This window comes from Gobio gobio (assembly GCF_949357685.1).
Source record: "Gobio gobio genome assembly, chromosome: 21".
Lineage (NCBI taxonomy): Eukaryota > Metazoa > Chordata > Actinopteri > Cypriniformes > Gobionidae > Gobio > Gobio gobio.
In genome coordinates this window covers 13,902,861-13,922,065 of record NC_137117.1, presented here as the reverse complement: position 1 = coordinate 13,922,065, position 19,205 = coordinate 13,902,861, and the positions used below count along the sequence as shown (strand labels likewise).

The 19,205-nt window shown below is 36.1% G+C and overlaps 1 protein-coding gene across 1 annotated transcript in view; it reads left to right on the top strand.

Moving 5' to 3' along the window:
- atp9a (ATPase phospholipid transporting 9A) overlaps positions 1-19,205 on the top strand; it is a 72,831-nt gene that overhangs the window by 21,391 nt on the left and 32,235 nt on the right. Inside the window, exons 10-17 of the mRNA XM_079802924.1 lie at positions 580-656; positions 753-913; positions 1,209-1,351; positions 5,522-5,634; positions 8,311-8,517; positions 12,841-13,002; positions 17,408-17,500; positions 17,623-17,706. Of these exons, the coding sequence (XP_079659050.1) occupies positions 580-656; positions 753-913; positions 1,209-1,351; positions 5,522-5,634; positions 8,311-8,517; positions 12,841-13,002; positions 17,408-17,500; positions 17,623-17,706 (1,040 nt within the window). The remainder of the gene's footprint in view (positions 1-579; positions 657-752; positions 914-1,208; positions 1,352-5,521; positions 5,635-8,310; positions 8,518-12,840; positions 13,003-17,407; positions 17,501-17,622; positions 17,707-19,205) is intronic.

The following is a 19,205-nucleotide window of genomic DNA, read 5'->3' as shown; positions in this document are numbered from 1 at the left end:
GGTATTAAAATGCGTTTTGGTCGATCGGATCACAAGTAGACAAGGGAGACACATTCTTGTTTACACCTGGTGTTTAAATCCGTCTCTTTTGTCCACTTTCAACCACTTCCGTCCTGATTTCTTCGAGGGGAGAGTAGGCGGTCTTTTGTGGCTGTTTTAACACATTCGACCACAGCGTTTACATATGAAAGCAGTCCAGTTGAATGTGTTTCCGGCTACCCCTGGAAGTGTTTGAAAGTGGACAAGCTCAAAATGTTTGAGACCCCGTTTACACCTGTATTTAGTCTCATCCACTTGTGATGCGATCGACCAAAACTCATCTTAATACCAGCTGTAAACAGGGCCACTGTTAATGCTGTGAACTGACCACTGCACAGATTGAAAATATGAAGCTTTGGTCGACAAAATCACAGAAAATATCAAGATATAATATTTCTGTCAATATCACACACCCCTAATCTCAAAGTGGCCTAATGATTTTCAGCCATCTAATAATGTGTGAATTGGCACCATTCCTTCTCTTAAGCTGAGAAAAGCTTGTTGGATAATCCTCAGAATTGTTTTGTTCTCTAATCCAAGGCACAGTAGTCGGGGTGGTGATTTACACCGGTAAAGAGCTGCGGAGTGTAATGAACACCTCCAACCCAAGACATAAGGTAAAATGAGCAGTATCATAAAGTCAACAAAATCTTAGACAAGTCTTGAGAAATATGTGTTGTCACACTGATTCTGTATGTGATGTGCTGTTGCAGATTGGCCTGTTTGACCTGGAAGTGAACTGTCTGACGAAGATCCTGTTTGGTGCTCTGGTGGTGGTGTCACTGGTCATGGTGGCGCTGCAACATTTCGCTGGTCGCTGGTATCTCCAGATCTTCCGCTTCCTTCTGCTCTTCTCCAACATCGTCCCTATCAGGTAAAAGTTTATTCTCTTTGTCAGGAAAATCTAAAGATGTTTCGTTCAGTTTGACACACAAGTTCAGACATTTTGAAGGTTTTGTAAGTCTGTTTAAATGTGTATCAGATTGTAGTTTGATTTCTCACATACTGAATGTCTTATAATGCTTATATATGCTTTATTATTAAATGGTATCATCCTGAAATTTGAATACATATTGGCATCGTATCCACCTGATCCCATTCTGCCATAATATACTGTTCTCTCTCCTACAAGTGTGATTAAAAACTAATTTAAAATACTTGATTTCCAGTTTGCGTGTGAATTTGGACATGGGCAAAATGGTGTTCAGTTGGATGATTAAGAAAGACTCTAAAATCCCCGGGACGGTGGTTCGAGCCAGCACCATACCAGAGCAGCTGGGACGGATCTCTTATCTGCTCACAGACAAAACTGGTATGATTTCCTTTTCTGCTCCGTGAACTAAAGCCTTGCAGTGACCTGAGGCATATTACAAAGTCTGAATATCATAAATGCAATTACAGAGCTTTAAAGTCAGCATGAAACAGAAGTTGCAATAGTCTTTTCCTCCCTATTGTGACATATATCAGAGTGAATCGACTACTTGAACAAGAAAAAGGGCAGGACTTGATTTTGCCCCGCCCTCGCGCCAGTAAAACATATCATCAGAGAAGAGACTTCCGTTTCATGCTGACTTTAAAGCTCTGTAATTACATATATGATATTCAGGCTTTGTAATATGCCTCAGGTCGCTGCAAGGCTTTAGTTATTTTGATTAAAGATTATGAGGGTACATTAATTAAAAATAACAATGTTGAGCACGGATAAATCGTTTATAATAAATACTGCAATATTCTATATAAAACAAGAATAGTACATTTTCAAAGTGACAAAAGTTGACAGATTGAAAGAAATTAATACTTTCATTCTGCAAGGATGCATTAAATTGACCAAAACAGGGGAAAAGTATGGAATTTGATCCAAGTAAATTCCAGGTCTGGAAAAATATGAGCATTTTCGGACTATTGCCCCTATTTCGTTTTCACTAATACATTAGAATTTAATGAAAATAAATGTATCATACAAGAAGTGTTTTCATGGCAGCTGTTTAGTGATTCTTTAGTGATTGTCAAACACGACTGAATGAATTCAAGTTGTACTTTTTCATTATGCAAAAATAAAAAAAGGACTTTCATGTGTGCACGAGAAACCATTAAACTACGCATATAGGAAAATGCACACTGAGCCACCTATTGCTCCATCTGCCCATTTCGCTGTGTGGTTTCTTGGTCACCACATAGTATGCGTTAAAACAGACCTGAGACCTTGAAATATGACGTACTACTAGGGTTGGGTACCGAACTCTGTACTTTTAAGGGCACCGACCGAATTACGTTGGTACTACCGAGTACCGATTCACATTAAATCAATCGGTACCTGAGAACGCATCTGGTGATATAGTGAAGTGAAGTGACGTGTGGCCAAGTATGGTGACCCGAATTTGTGCTCTGCATTTAACCAATTTATCCATTTATCCAAGTGCACACACACAGTAGTGAACACATACCCGGAGCAGTGAGCAGCCATATTGCTGCAGCGCCCGGGGAGCAGTTGGGGGTTCAGTGGGCCTGAAGTCGTGGTCTCACCTCAGTCGTGGTATTGAGGGTGGAGGAGGGCGCTGGTTATTCACTCCCCCTACCCACAATTACTGCAGGACCTGAGACTCAAACCCGCAACCTTCCGATTACAAGTCCGACTCTAACCATTAGGCCACGACTGCCCCATTGGTGTCTGTGAATATTAAACAGCAAAAAGACTATTTAAATACGAATCCTGCATGTCCTGCGTGTCTCTGTGTCAATGAATGGCGCTGACGCGCAGTTTAATTTACCTCACACACAGAATTCCATCTCATGAATGCATGTGCGTCATCTCCAGAGCCGCTCTGAGAGTCACTTCATCAGCATTTTACCGTTTCATTTGAGAAAAACTACTGTCATGTCATAAACACGCAGAAACTCAAGATATTCACAGCAACCTGTCAAAATATTTTAAATAAGTTTGGTTTATCTGGACAAATATATTACTGTTGTACAGTAGAATTTAGATACGTCTCAGTGTAATTATAATACTAAGATTAATATATTAATGCTAAATTATCAAAACTTTATTTTTTAAGTAATAAATCTTTCTTCCATGTTTTAATTTGAACAGTATAAAGCTCAGTTGTGTACAGGTGAGCAATTAAAAAAGTTTGTTTAATTAAGTTAAAAGATGAATTTGTGTTTTATGGCTTCATTTGATTACCAGAAAATACACAACACAGAAATTGTGGGAAATCTTTTCATAGAAATTGAATAAAAAAATAAAAATAAAATAAAAATATATATGGTTGTTTTTATTAATTCAATTAATGAAGTATTAGTAGCCTACAATTTACTGGTAAATATTACAGTAAACAAACCTCACAGACAATGGCAGACAGAGACTAAGGCAGCTCTGGCATAATGTCAATAACACTTCTCTGAATGACTTACAGTTTCTTTACAGTTATTGATGTATCCCTACCAAAAAAGGTATCGTTGGGTACTGGTACCGAATTTCAGGAACCAGTACTGGCTAAAGTGTGAACGGTACCCAACACTACTTACTACCCTATCAAACGCCAAATTTGGAACACTTTTTCACAGTACCAGTCATTTTATAGACCCTTGAACTTGGTAAATAGGGCAATGCACACATATACAGGTGCTGGTCATATAATTAGAATATCATCAAAAAGTTTATTTATTTCACTAATACCGTTCAAAAAGTGAAACTGGTATATTATATTCATTCATTACACACAGACTGATATATTTAAAAAGTTTTTTTTTTTTTTAATTTTGATGATTATGACTGACAACTAAGGAAAATCCCAAATTCAGTATCTCAGAAAATTAGAATATTGTGAAAATATTCAATATTGAAGACACCTGGTGCCACACTCTAATCAGCTAATTAACTCAAAAGGCCTTTAAATGGTCTCTCAGTCTAGTTCTGTAGGCTACACAATCATGGGGAAGACTGTTGACTTGACAGTTGTCCAAAAGACGACCATTGACACCTTGCACAAGGAGGGCACAATAGGTCATTGGAAAAGAGGCTGGCTGTTCACAGAGCTCTGTGTCCAAGCACATTAATAGAGAGGCGAAGGGAAGGAAAGGATGCCGTAGAAAAAAGTGTACAAGCAATAGGGATAACCGCACCCTGGAGAGGATTGTGAAACAAAACCCATTCAAAAATGTGGGGGAGATTCACAAAGAGTGGACTGCAGCTGGAGTCAGTGCTTCAAGAACCACTACGCACAGACGTATGCAAGACATGGGTTTTAGCTGTCACATTCCTTGTGTCAAGCCACTCTTGAACAACAGACAGCGTCAGAAGCGTCTCGCCTGGGCTAAAGACAAAAAGGACTAGACTGCTGCTGAGTGGTCCAAAGTTATGTAATAATGCTTCACAATATTACTGTTTTTTTACAGCATTTTTTTTATTTTTATAAATGCAGCATTGATGAGCAAAAGAGACATTTTTAAACATTTAAAAAATAATCTTAATGACTCCAAACTTTTGAACGGAAGTGTATTTAAAAGCAGAATATATTGTAGGAAATAATGTAGGGAGAGGATTTGGTTGGGTTGTGCTGTATTGGTTAATACCGTTTTTCCACACACGCATTGAGATGTTGGATGGTTGAGACGCATTGAGTTTGCGCAGAGACAAGCAACACTCACATTTTCTTCAGAAAGTCTAGTTATCTTTATATAAGAGCAAGTTAATTGTAAGAATGAACATTTTTTATGACTCAGGAGAAGGGAAACGGGAAGTTGTGGGTCTGACAGTTAAATTTATGTTTCTTAATCCAAAGGGCTTTTCTGAATGAACCAAAGCAGAAATGAGACCATTATGCTGGTGTTTGAGAGTTGATAGTGTTGATGTGTTTTTAAAAGTTTCCCCCAGTAGCTCACAGGTAGCTCAGGCTCTTGCCATGGGGCTTAAACCTGTGTGCCGAGAGCGCAGACATGCCACTTATTACAGCCACAAATCAGAGATGACCTGAAGGCTCTCATCCTCACACACTTACCACACAGAGTCAGCCTGTAAAATTTCGGCTTCTTTCCCACACGGACACTGATGTAGCTTGACTGAACCAGTGAATGAAGGGGGTCAGAGGTCATCATAATGTAAGGGGTAGACCAGCGACGCCTGACTGAAATACTACCGAGAGGGTCTGTTTAAGAGTGGCCGACGCTAGAGGTGTCAGGAAACGCACCTGAGGCTCTTTGTCATTAATAAGCCATTAGTGTTAATATTGTTTAGTTTGAGGTTTTTGGCTACAGGAAGTGCATGTCGAACAGGGAAGATTGTTAGAGGTTGACGCTTCTTTTCACAGATTTGTCTACTATGTTACATACTGTCTACTATTCAAAAATGATCATTTTAGTTTTAGTTAATAACAACACTGAAAGTTACTAAAAACATCTGCTAAAAGGAATACTTATTTAAGCAGATCTGTTTATTTAGGCGGGATGGGTGGCCCTCCTCTAATGTTAATGGTTTTCACAGGGACCCTCACTCAGAACGAGATGGTGTTCAGACGACTCCATCTTGGAACTGTGGCGTACGGGATGGACTCCATGGATGAAGTGCAGAGTCACGTGTTCAGCGCTTACACTCAGGTATTCCCAGGATTCCCTGCATTAGTGTTATTTTCGTCAACAATTTTTTAATTTGGTCTCAGTTTTAGTACTGTGTCAAATGTAATTTTTTGTTTTTATCATACAGTTGTGGTCAGAATTATTGGCACCCCTGGTAAATATGATCAAATATGGCTGTAATAATAATTATAAATGTGCATTGTTTATCCTTTTGATCTATCATTAAAAAAATTCACAAAAATCTAACCTTTCATTGAAGTAAAACAATCGAAAGTGGGGAATCACATGAAATAAATGCTTTTCTCCAAAACACGTTGGCCACAATTATTGTAAATGTTAAAATAGTTTTTTTATTACTCGCTTTTGTGTTTCGACTTCCTCTGCCATTTGTGTGACAAATAATGTCAGAGAAATGTCAGTAGTGAATTATGGTCTATTACTGCATCAATGCAACGATTATTGTCATTGGCCATGATCATGGGTTGGATTACCAGGGAGTGCCTGAACTAATAAAATGTGATTAAAGGCGATATTAGTTATCCTGGATAAAAGTGTCTGCCAAATGTATAAACGTAAATGTATCTTATTGATGACAATGAATTACTTGATAAATGATATTGGTCGTACCACCCACCTTTACTATGCAGATTTGGATGCAGCCTGTCACTGTATAACTGGTCTGTTTAGAAAAGCCGGTCACAAAGCACAATTGTTTAGCTTTTGTCCAGAGAACAGAGCAAAGTCCTTGTAAAATGAGTCCCTTTCACCTCTTACTGATATGTTTAGTCCGTTTGACACCAGAGGTCAGTGAGGCAGGAAACCAGGGTCACAAGTACTCCAGCCTCTCAATAGCTTATATACGAACTTATAAACTCTGTCATTAGCTCTCGGAAATGTGCTCTCTATAAATAGTAGCTCAGTGCTAAAGGTAATTGTTCATATATGTAACACATCTGGGAGCATTTATGAGTCCTTTTTCAGGATATTAGCAAGGGTCGGTTTATTAGCAATCAGAGACGGGGACATTTTGATCATTTTGTCAAACCAAAGTACTCATTTCAAATCTGGTCATTGAGAATCAAACTAATGAGAGTGCCTCTTTATTGTCTTGATACTTTAAACAATTTTTAACTATGAAGATGTTTGAGATACCTCATTTTGAAAAAAATTCAGCATCACATACATACTTTGTGGAGAAAGCAATCCCAGGAGACAGTTCAGCAAGCTCAGAGGAAAGAATTGACCCCAAGATATCTAGATATTAATATCTACTCACATTTCATTCAGTCACTAAAAGTATTAATAAAAATAGTTTACTTTACTAGTGTACTTAAAAATTGTCTATTTTAATATATATGTTTACTATGTTGGTAAGATGTTGTACAGTTTTGTAAGTCTGTTATGCTCACCACCGATGCATTGATCAGGAATACAGTAAAAACAGTAATATTGTGAAATATTATTACCATTTAAAAATAACTGTTTTCTATTGTAATATATTTTAAAATGTAATTTATTCCTGTGATGCCAAAGCTGAATTTTCAGCATCATTTCCCCATTCTTCAGTGTCACATGATCCTTCAGAAATCATTCTAATATGATGATTTACTGTTCATGAAACATTTCTGATTATTATCAATGTTGAAAACAGTTGTGCTGCTTCATAATTTTGTGGAAACTTGATACATTTATTCCCAGAATGAACAGTTCAAAAGAACAGCATTTATTTGAAAACAGAGTTATTATAACCTTATAAATGTCTATGCTGTCATTTTTGATCAATTTAGTGCATTCCTTGCTAAATAAAAGTAGGAAAATTTATATTTTTTTAAAAAAGAATGACCCCACACTTTTGAATGGTAGTGTAATTACAAAATGCACCTTTAATTATGATTTCAGTCACCTATCAGGATATTTAAAGGGTTAGAATGTGTTTGATAGAAACATGAGTGCTTTTTTGCGCAAAAAAAAACAACAACCTTAATTTACCACTTTATTTGAAAAATATTCGACACACGTTCACGAAGCACCACAACGCATTGTCTTGACGCCAGAGAAGATGTTGTTGCGTGAACGTGTGTTGCCGATTAATATTTTGTATAAAAGTGGTAAATTATGCTTTTTTTGCACCAAGCACTTTGTCTGGTTATCACCAGACCAAGCTCAATCTTTTAAGATTGAACATTGGTCTGGGGAGTCAGCTATGCATTTTCTACTGCACAAGAGGCATGATAAACGGGCATGGGTCAAATGACTCTGTACGAAATTGGATAGTCTTCAACTAATTAGACCAACGATTCGTCGCTTCTCTATTGTCATCGAGTTAAAACCGCCAATAGTGCACCAGGTGGATAAGCCGGTGTGTGATTTGTTCCCGCAGATTTGTAACGGAAGAAGGATAGAAAAATGTACAGGTTTCCAGCCTGAGCTGCAGGGGGAAGTCAAATCGCCGGCAGATCGGGCTGCAAAGCACTCGCATCGCTTCATAAAAGTTTAGGTTAAACCCCTGGAGTCACATGGATTACTTTAATTTTCTTTACTACATTTCTGGGCCTTGAAAGTGGTAGTTGCGTAGCTCTCGATGGAGGGACAGGAAGCTCTCAGACTTCATAAAGAATATATATTTTGTGTTCTGAAGATGAACAAAAGTCTTGTCGGTTTGAAATGAGACAATCATGTAAAATCTTATCTCCACAGCCTCCTCATGACCAGGCCTCTCGAGCACCGGGCGCCACCAAAGTGAGGAAGACCATCAGCAGTCGAGTGCACGAGGCAGTGAAGGCCATCGCACTGGTGCACAATGTGACCCCGGTGTACGAGTCCAACGGTGTGACGGATCAAGCAGAAGCTGAACAGCACTATGAAGACACCTGCAGGGTTTACCAGGCCTCCAGTCCAGACGAGGTACCACAGTCTCATTCATGATGATACTGGCCGTTAGTCTGAAATAACCCAAATAACCCTTTTATAAAATAACAATTTACAATAAGGGTTTATTAGTTAGCATTAGTTTACACCATTAGTTACCCAGAACTAAGAATGAACAACACTTCTAAAGTATTACATAATCTTAATTAATTTTAATTTCCACATTTACTAATAAATTATTAAAATCAAAAGTTATTTGAAAATAGTTAATGCACAGTGAACTAACATAAACATTGCACAACTGTATTTTTGTGAACTAACATTAACAAAGATTAATAAATACTGTAACAAATGTATTGCTCATGGTTAGTTCATGTTAGTTAAAACATTAACTAATGTTAACAAATGAAACCTTATTGTAAAGTGTTACCAATAACCAGAAAAAAAGATATATATACACACACACCGATCAGGCATAACATCATGATCACCTTCCTAATATTGTGTTGGTCCCCCTTTTGCTGCCAAAACAGCCCTGACCCGTCGAGGCATGGACTCCACTTGACACCTGAAGGTGTGCTTTGGTATCTGGCACCAAGATGTTAGCAGCAGATCCTTTAAGTCCTGTAAGTTGTGAAGTGGGGCCTCCATGGATCAGACTTGTTTGTTCAGCACATCCCACAGATGCTCAATTGGATTGAGATCTGGGGAATTTGGAGGCCAAGTCAACACCTCAAACTCATTGTTGTGCTCCTCAAACCATTCCCGGTCCAGCAGCATTCGGTCCATTTTTGCTTTGTGGCAGGCGCATTATCTGCTGAAAGAGCCACAGCCACCAGGGAATATGTTTCCATGAAAGGGTGTACATGGTCTGCAACAATGCTTAGGTCGGTGGTACGTGTCAAAGTAACATCCACATGGATGGCAGGACCCAAGGTTTCCCAGCAGAACATTGCCCAAAGCATCACTGCCTCCGCCGGCTTGCCTTCTTCCCATAGTGCATCCTGGTGCCATGTGTTCCCCAGGTAAGCCTCGCACACACACCCAGCCATTCACGTGACGTAAAAGAAAACGTGATTCATCAGACCAGGCCACCTTCTTCCATTGCTCCGTGGTCCAGTTCTGATGCTCACGTGCCACTGTTGGCGCTTTCGGCGGTGGACAGGGGTCAGCATGGGCACCCTGACTGGTCTGCGGCTATGCAGCCCCATACGCAACAAACTGCGATGCTCTGTGTATTCTGACACCTTTCTATCAGAACCAGCATTAACTTCTTGAGCAATTTGAGCTACAGTAGCTCGTCTGTTTGATCGGACCACACGGGCCAGCCTTCGCTCTCCACGTGCATCAATGAGCCTTGGCCACCCATGACCCTGTCGCCGGTTCTCCACTGTTCCTTCTCTGGAGCACTTTTGATAGACACTGACCACTGCAGACCGGGAACACCCCACAAGAGCTGCAGTTTTGGAGATGCTCTGACCCAGTCGTCTAGCCATCACAATTTGGCCCTTGTCAAACTCACTCAAATCCTTCAAATCCTTACGCTTGCCCATATTTCCTACTTCTAACACATCAACTTTGAGGACAAAATGTTCACTTGCTGCCTAATATATCCCACCCACTAACAGGTGCTGTGATGAAGAGATAATCAGTGTTATTCACTTCACCTGTCATAATGTTATGCCTGATCGGTGTATATCTACAATTTAAAACATTTTCAGGAAGAAAAATATATATATATTAAGAAATAAATAAATCGAAAAATCGTGTATGTGACAATTTACGTGATTTTTCCAGTGATTCACACAGGTTTGTAAAAACATTCTTAAGCCATTTGCTGTATTGAATACAGACTCATTTTCATTTTTGTCGAACTAATCATGCCGTCTACTCTGACTAAGGTCTATATCCTGCATTGGGCTCTCTGATTTAAAGAATAATTGCGGTGTAACTCTTTAAATTACTGCAGATATCCTTAATTTTACTTTAAATGAATCATTTGTGAGTCAACACATATTTTATCCTCCTCTGAACAGGTATTAGATTATTCACAAATGATGAGTCTTTGGCATATTCACTTCTGCAGATGTGCTTTCTCATATTCGATCATTTCTGGGCACCAAAACCGAATCATTTGGGCCAGGAGCGAGTGACGCATACAGTGATCAATTGACCCATGTGGTTTACGTAGGCACCAAACGCATCATTACTGGTTTGGTTTTAACCACTGCATGCCTGCACACTGAGTGTATGTGCGTTCAGGGGGACGCTGACTAAATGCATTCACGTTCCTTAGCAGAAGCCCCGACGTTTGTCAGAGAGACGTGACACAACGATCTGGTATTATTTCAGACAATTGTTGCCTCTCTAGCCATGCTTTTTTTCTGATATTAAATTAAATCAATTTTAATACATGCCTATACCAAGTTTTTAAAATTGTAATATGTCTATTCATGTTGGCTTCATACTTTTTTGAAGCCACATGTTTTGATTTAATGACTAAAATGTCCACATTTTCCTTACTTGAAAATATTTGTATATACATCGTAATCATTGTTTTATTGTATTTTTTCATTAGATTTTGCTGACATTTAATATCATTTGACAGTCTGAACTAACCTGTGATTGAAAAGATAACATGATCTGAACTTTTTTAAGGGTCATAAGGGGCTACCGTTTTCTCTGTGATGTCATTTCCTGTTTTATGGTTTTCTTGTTTATTTATTTTTATTTAACCTTTATTTTATTAAGTTCTTATTTTCAACAGCAATCTTGTCACATGACAATAACATTGTTGGCTATACCACACTGTCTTTCATTTGGTGAATTAAAGTTTTTAGAATTGTTAATATTTTAAAACAAAAATATATTTTGAAATTGAAATTGAAAAAATTAAGACCTAAATATTTTTTACGTTCAGAAATTGATAAATAAATAAATAAAGTTTTTAAGATATTAATAATTTAAAACAAAAATAATTTTTGAAATTGACAAATATTTGTTGCTCTTTTATTTTTAATTCATAAATTGAAAACGTTCATCATAGAAGGAAAAAAAAGGTTTTTAAAAATATTAATACAAAAATATTTTTTTAGGGAACAAATTAAGGCCTAAATATTTTTTATTTAGGTTCAGAAATTAAAAACATTCAGCATAGAAGAAAAATCTAAATAAATAATGTTTTTAAAATATTAATATTTTAAAACAAAATTAACTTTTGAAAACGTTCAGTATAGAAGAAAAATCTAAATAAATAATGTTTTTTTTAATGTTTTTTTAATATATTTTTGAAGAAAACTTTAAGGCCTAAACATACATATTTATATTATTTGTTTTTTCAGAAATTCAAAACGATCATCATAGAAAAAAATTTAAGTATTTAAGATATTAATATTTTAAAACAAAAATAATTTTTGAAGAAAACATTAAGACAGAAATATGTTTTACTTAAGTTTTTTAAAATAAAAATAATGTTCGTAAAATATTAATATTTAATTTTTTTTTATTTTTGATTAAAAAAAAATTAACGAAAATATATTTATCTTAAAAGAAATATATATATTTTTTAATTCAGAAATTCAAAACATGAATCATAGATTAATCATAAAATATTAATATTTTCAAACAAAATAATTTTAGATTTTTTTTATTTTATTTTTATTCTGAAATTAAAAACATTGAAAACAAACAAAAGGTTATTTTTAAATGATTAGATCTGAACACACACACACACACAAAATAGTTTAAACAAGTTCTTCTCAAAATGCTTCAAAGTGGCATCACTTGGATAAGCCTCATTTGTTGGTTTCTAACAGCGAGGGCTGTTTTCCGGCAGCAGTCCGCCCATCTGGATACTGTGAGATATGTTATTAGCAGCTAGTCAGGGAGGGCACAAGAAATCGGGTTTTTTGATCTCTCTGTAACCCTTGGTCTGGAAGTTATTGGGCAATAACTTCTGCCTCCCAGAAATACCCCCCTTCAGCGTCTCACTAATGGATGGCATCTGGTTTGCCTTTATCTTCACATGTTCCCCGAAGAGAACATGCTTATAATTGGTGGCCCATTGCATACTTGCATTTTTTGCGCCACACGTCCAAAAAACAGTTGCAGGAAACGAGTGGAAATGTTAAAAGAAATGGCTCTGTGTTTGATTTTGAGTTAGTTTTTGTTTAAGAAAACAGCATGTGGCTGGTTTAAGTAATTTGCTTACAGTGTAGTCAAGAAGTCAGATTGAAACTCAGCAAATTGCTTCCTGTTTGTTTATGACATTATTTTATGAAACTCAGCGGTTTGCAAATGCGGAAATGTTTAATATTATTATGATGTTTTCTCTCTCAATCTGTTTCTCTCTTGCTCTAGGTGTCTCTGGTTCAGTGGACGGAGAGTGTCGGACTTACGCTGGTCGGCAGAGATCAGTCTTCTATGCAGCTGAGGACACCTAGTGGACAAATTCTGAACTTCACCATCCTGCAGATCTTCCCCTTTACCTACGAGAGCAAACGCATGGGCATCATAGTGCGAGTGAGTATTGAAAATCCTGAAGTATCTTGAAACAGAAACAGAAGTGTCCCTTTACTCCCTTAACTTATAAAATGACCTGTTTGTTATACAAAAGGAAACCAAAAGTCTGAGATCACGTAAAAATCTGGATGAATAAAACAAGTGAAATATGTCTTTTTCTTCTTCTAATTTTTATATAACTACAGACATGTTGACCTCATATTAATTGAGAGATTATGCATTTGTACTTTAAAAAAAATAATTTTTCACACTACAGGACAATTATTGATTTAATTATGGTGGCTAACATTTGTTAATGCACCAGACCGGCAATGAAAAAGACCTTTACAGCATTTATTAATCTTGGTTAAGGTTAATTTCTAAATATACTAATGCATTTAAAAAAATTTTTGCATCAAGTTAAGTCAATGCATTAGAACAAACATAAATGAACAACGATAACAACAATGTTAAAAAATGTTTTTCATACATTTTCAAATAAAATAAGTTAATTATGAATTTAAATGGAATATTTTAATACAATTAATCATAAATTAAAGTATAAATTAATAACAAAAATTAAATAAGATTATAAATTAGCCGAGATGAATAAAGTTTGTAAAAATGATTGTTCACTGATTAGATTTACATGCACCCTCATAATGCGATTATAATGGGATTTTGGCAATATTGCGAATGAAACTTTACCTCATGTAAACACAATATGCCGATCAAACGAATGCAATTAAGCTCATAATAGTAGTAACCATAATTACATGAAACTATGTGGAATACACTGATTTTAATCACAATAAACAGGGATGTATACACCTTACTGCCATTATTACCGTTATGACCACAGAGTGCCCATGACATTATTGTGTATAAGTTTTCTCTCCACTCCGAATCTCTGAACTCAACCCCAGTTACGGCGGCAGAATAATATCCAATACGTCCATAGAAATGTGTTTTGCATTTGATGTAAATGATTTAAAACCAGTAACATACCAACTGTAAGTGAGTTCATCATTTGTGCTGTGCATTGTATATGGGAAGAAATGCAGTAAAAAAAAACCCCACACTTCTTTGTGAATAATCAGAATAATAAAAGTGTAAACAGGAGTTGAATAGTTTTACATGTGTCATGTAAACATCTTAATGCGATTAAGACATTTAAGATAAGGCAGCGGCTATTTACACAAGTGAAAATAAAATAATTTCTTAGCGATAGATGATATTTACACTAAGTGCAAATAGCTGTAGATGCTATTTACTAAGTGAAAATAGTGATATATTCTATTTACACCATGTAAAAGTAGCAGTTCTTTGCAATATGTGTAAATAGAAATGACATGCAATTTATGCCAGATTATTATTGACAGATAGAAACTATTTGCACCTCATTATTGTTGTACATTAACAGGATGCAATAATAACATAGAGTGTAAATGATGATATATATTAAGATTATTAAATGGGTGCCGCCTTAATGGGACAATAAAAGCCCTCCCTACACCTACCTGTAACCCTACCCAATAAATGCTTTTATTATTAATAAACATTTTGTTAGGCACTTTCCATTTTTAGAACATTTTCTCCATTTTTATTGAAAGTAAATGCCTTTCTGATTTGATATGCGATTGGAAAATGGAGAAGAGCGAGCTCAGCAAAAGGCAGATTCAAACCCGGGTCGATTGCGTCAAAATCTAGATCCTTAAGCCTTATGCTTTAACTTCACTACATTTGAAAGACGGCGTAGTCAGTAAAGTCATACGTTTCCTGAAAAAATAATACTCAAGCAAAGTACAGATACTCAAAAAGTGTACTTGAGTACAGTACAGAAGTAAATTTACTTAGTTACTGAATTGTAATGATTTGTACAAACCTCCAACCATAAGTATTACACTTCAGTATGTAACTCTTCCCTCACCATTTGTTCCTCATGAATTACCACAAATGATACCTTAGTTAACAACCACCCCAAACACGGAATTTTCCGGGTTTCCAGGTTTTCACTGTTATACATTACACATTTTCTGAATGAGTTCAAAATCTCCTGATCAAAACACAGGCGAAGAAGGCGCAGAAACGAGCGATCTCATATGTAAGAAGATGCATTTAAAATAACGCGATCATCAACATTAAACAGCATATAAATCAAAACTGCCTAATGTTACTGAATGAAATGTCGACCCAGGACGAGCTATAGGACTGTGCAAGTATGAGGGCTGTTGATGGACTCAATCTACTCCATCTGTGTTTGATCATCATTCTGGATCAGTTCTGGATGTAGTCTTTGACAAAAACTAGATTTTCTCAGCTTTTTGCTCAAAATGTTGCTTTTTTATGAAACTTACCCACATTCTAGTGTTGATAAAAAAATGATGCATGAAGCTAGAATAAAACTTTTTTGTTTGTTGTTGTTTAAAAGCAGAGGCGTTGCTCTTTCTTTTGATATATTGCATGTTCAGATATGCATACAACAATATATTCTGGGGGCCATTACATTTTTGTGAAAATTATCAAAAACGCTGGCGCTGGCTAGCAACTTTTTTTATTAAAAACGCTGGCGGGGAAAGAGTTAAGGCTGGCCCAGACTAAAAGATTCTCAAAATGTGAGAGACTTCAAACATGATGATGAAAAAATCATAGATTGATCCTATAGTGTGTTAAGTGACCAAGACAGCACAACACACACTAACAGATTCCATTCACAAACAACTGGAGTAAAGACGGGAAATCTTGCAAAATCTCGCAAAATCTCTTGCGGTCAAACATGACTTTAGAGTAAACGAACATGGCGGATGACGGGCAAGAAGAAAATGGCTGATAATAGTGTTTGGACTGCTTTTTACAGAAAAATCGCAGGAAAAAAGAAAACGGTTTGGATAGTCGTGTTATGCTTCCGTCTTCTGTCAGCTCGCTTTCTGATTGGGTATTGTGTTGTTCCATGTGACAATCTACACTAGGGCTGCAACTAATGGATATTTTTATAATCGATTAGTTGGCCGATTATTTTTTCTATTAATCGATTAATCGGATAAAACCTAAAAAAACATTTTTTTTATTGACAAAACACGCTATTCCACATCCTACCCAATGCTGTCCTTCAAACAAACGTGTCAGCTAAGTGCTATGAAAACATACATAGTGAATATATCTACCATTACATAAATTAACCATGGTTTTACATCAAATAATACAAACATAATAATAAATAATAAATAAAATACAGTGTTATTGTAGTTATTCAATGGTAACCACAAATTAACCATTGTTTTGCTTCAATGCATAGTTTAATTATATGGTATTTGTGTGCTTATACAAATGGTTATTAATATGGCAAAGAATATGGTTTTACTATCTAATAGAATCATGATTAATTTGAGTTACTAAGCAAAAGGAGTTTAAATCCCTTCATTAAAATTATATTAAAGAAAAACAAAAAAACAAACTCAGTGTTAGCAGATAAGAGGAATGTTCTGCAGGAACACACACTCATTTACAGATGAGCATTTACAGATGAGGATATAAATTCTGTTCTCTAAATTGATCAATGGATATAACCTGTAAAATAAAGGTTTTGCGCTGAGGAGATGCACGCACATCTGTAAAAGCGCATGACAGGGTATGTTGAACGCTAATGCATTATCTTGAAGCTTAAAATAAACAATTCTCACGTTTTGGGCACTTGGATCATGTACCTTTCCTGCATCAGCTCACTCTGTTTCCTCCACTCTTTCTAGAAATGCGTTATTCAGTGCTGTAATTTGGCGCGACTGGTGGAAGCTTATCGTGCGCAGAGGGCAGACCCAACTAATTGATGAATTATCGATGATTTTCATTATCGATTATTATCGATTTGATCAACTAGTTGTTGCAGCCCTAATCTACACAACAGGATTTGGGCACAAAATCTGCTCGATTATCTTGTAGTGTATCTTTTGCGCAATCAAGAACCCCTCCAGAAAATTTGAAAATCTAGATTGTACTCTACCCTTCTTAACAATGTGTTAATTGAAGATCAGCTCCAAAATTATATGACTAGACTGACTGTTATCTGAGAAAGCTGTGACCCTGCCCAGGGCTTGATGACTAACTCTCCCCAAACAAACTCTCAGCTATTGTTGTTGGCCTGGACTGAAGCCTGCATCAGCGTTTCAGGAAATCAGCAACTGAACCTGGTTTCCTCTGCAGAATCCTTTTAAAACACCTTCAAGGACGGTCAAGGAAAGCCAAAATTAATCTCCCATAATGCTTGGAAAAAACAGCACAGACTGTCTCGCTTACCTGTGAACTTTTCCTGTTTCGTCTGGTACATTGAGTATCAGTGATCCTGATTGCTAGTGCTGCCATATTCATATTCAGTGTCTACTCTATACATAAATTATTCATTAACAAATCATATTCTGCTCATGTTTGTTAGGACGAATCCACCGGAGAGATCACGTTTTACATGAAGGGTGCTGATGTGGTGATGGCCGGCATTGTTCAGTACAACGACTGGCTAGAGGAGGAGGTAATTTCAGAAGTTATTAAACCAATAAACAAATACAAAATGGTATTAGATTGACTTAATGCTTATGCCAAGAAGCTTCATGACCTGTATGTTGGGAATTTGTTTTCTTCCTTCTTTATCAGTGCGGGAATATGGCCAGGGAAGGTTTGAGGGTGCTTGTGGTTTCCAAAAAATCCCTAACAGAAGAACAATACCAAGATTTTGAGGTGAGTTTCCAACACTTAGTCATTAGAAAGTCCGCTATGGAATAAAATACAGGAGTGAATAATTGGTATTTTGTTCATAATAAAGAAAGAAAGATTGGTGTGTTAATATGAAGAATTTAAGGACTTGGAAAGAAAATGAAGTGGTGCTGCTGTTATTGTGGATGGCAATACACAAGCGTTCAAGTTTTTTAATGTTCATCAAGGCTCCATTTATTTGATTAAAAATACAGTAAAAATATAAAATAACTGTTTTATATTTTAATACATTTAAAAATATATATTCCTGTGATCAAAGCTGAATTTTCAGCATCATTACCCCAGGCTTCAGTGTCACATGATCCTTCAGAAATCATTGTAATATGATGATTTGCTCAAGAAACATTTATGATTATTATCTATGTTGAGAACAGCTGTGTTGCTTCATATGTTTGTGGAACCCGTAATACATTTTCATAAATTTTTAGGATTCTTTGATGAATAGAATGTTCAAAAGAACAGCATTTTTTTAAAAAAAAGAAATGTTTTTTTTCATCATAAGTAGTAATAATAGTAATAATAATATTATATATATATATATATATATATATATATATATATATATATATAATAAAAACTAATGTAATTAAATAATTATAATGCTTGGAAGAGCCAGGACTTTTTTAATATAACTCTGATTGTATTCGTCTGAAAGAAGAATGTCATATACACCTAGGATGACTTAAGGGTCAGTAAATCATGGCGGAATTTCCATTTTTGGGTGAACTATCCCTTTAATTACAGTACATTCGCGCAGATAGACGCAAGTTACGTACTGAAGCTTTGGGGAAAAAAATTTATAAAAGTGAGCAACGCTATGCATTTTGCCACCTTCTCCTGCAGTGTTGTTAAGCAACGGGGTAAAACGATTGACTCTAAGCACAACTAATACTTACAAGATCTGTAACAATCTTTTAATAACAATTAGAGATGCATCGATGTATCAGCCGCCAATAAACTGATGGTTTATTAATTAACCGCGGGCACTGAGTTGTATAATGTCTGTTGCATAATCCAAGATTATAATATTCCCGCTGCGCTGCTGTCTGCGTTTTAATGTTAATCAAACAACAAAAGACCAACAATAAAAAAATCACTCCCTACTCTTGACTAAATAACTTTCATAAGGATTAATTTCCACGATTCAAATGCAGACGGAATCCAGTCATAAAAACGGAATTTACCACATAACGCGGAATGTCACAGAATTTGTCAAAGTTTTGATGAATAAATCAAATCGCGGTATAGTGTCTGTGAATATTAAGCCGCAAAAAGACTAAATATGAATCAGTCACTTCATGAGCATTGTACCATTTCATTCGACAAAATCTATCGTCATGTCATAAACACACAGAAACTCGAAGGTCTTCACGGCAACCCGTCAAAATAAAAGTTCCGTTTAACAAAGTAATTGTCACAGAAATACATTAATGTTGTACAGTAGAATTTAGCTACGTCTCAAT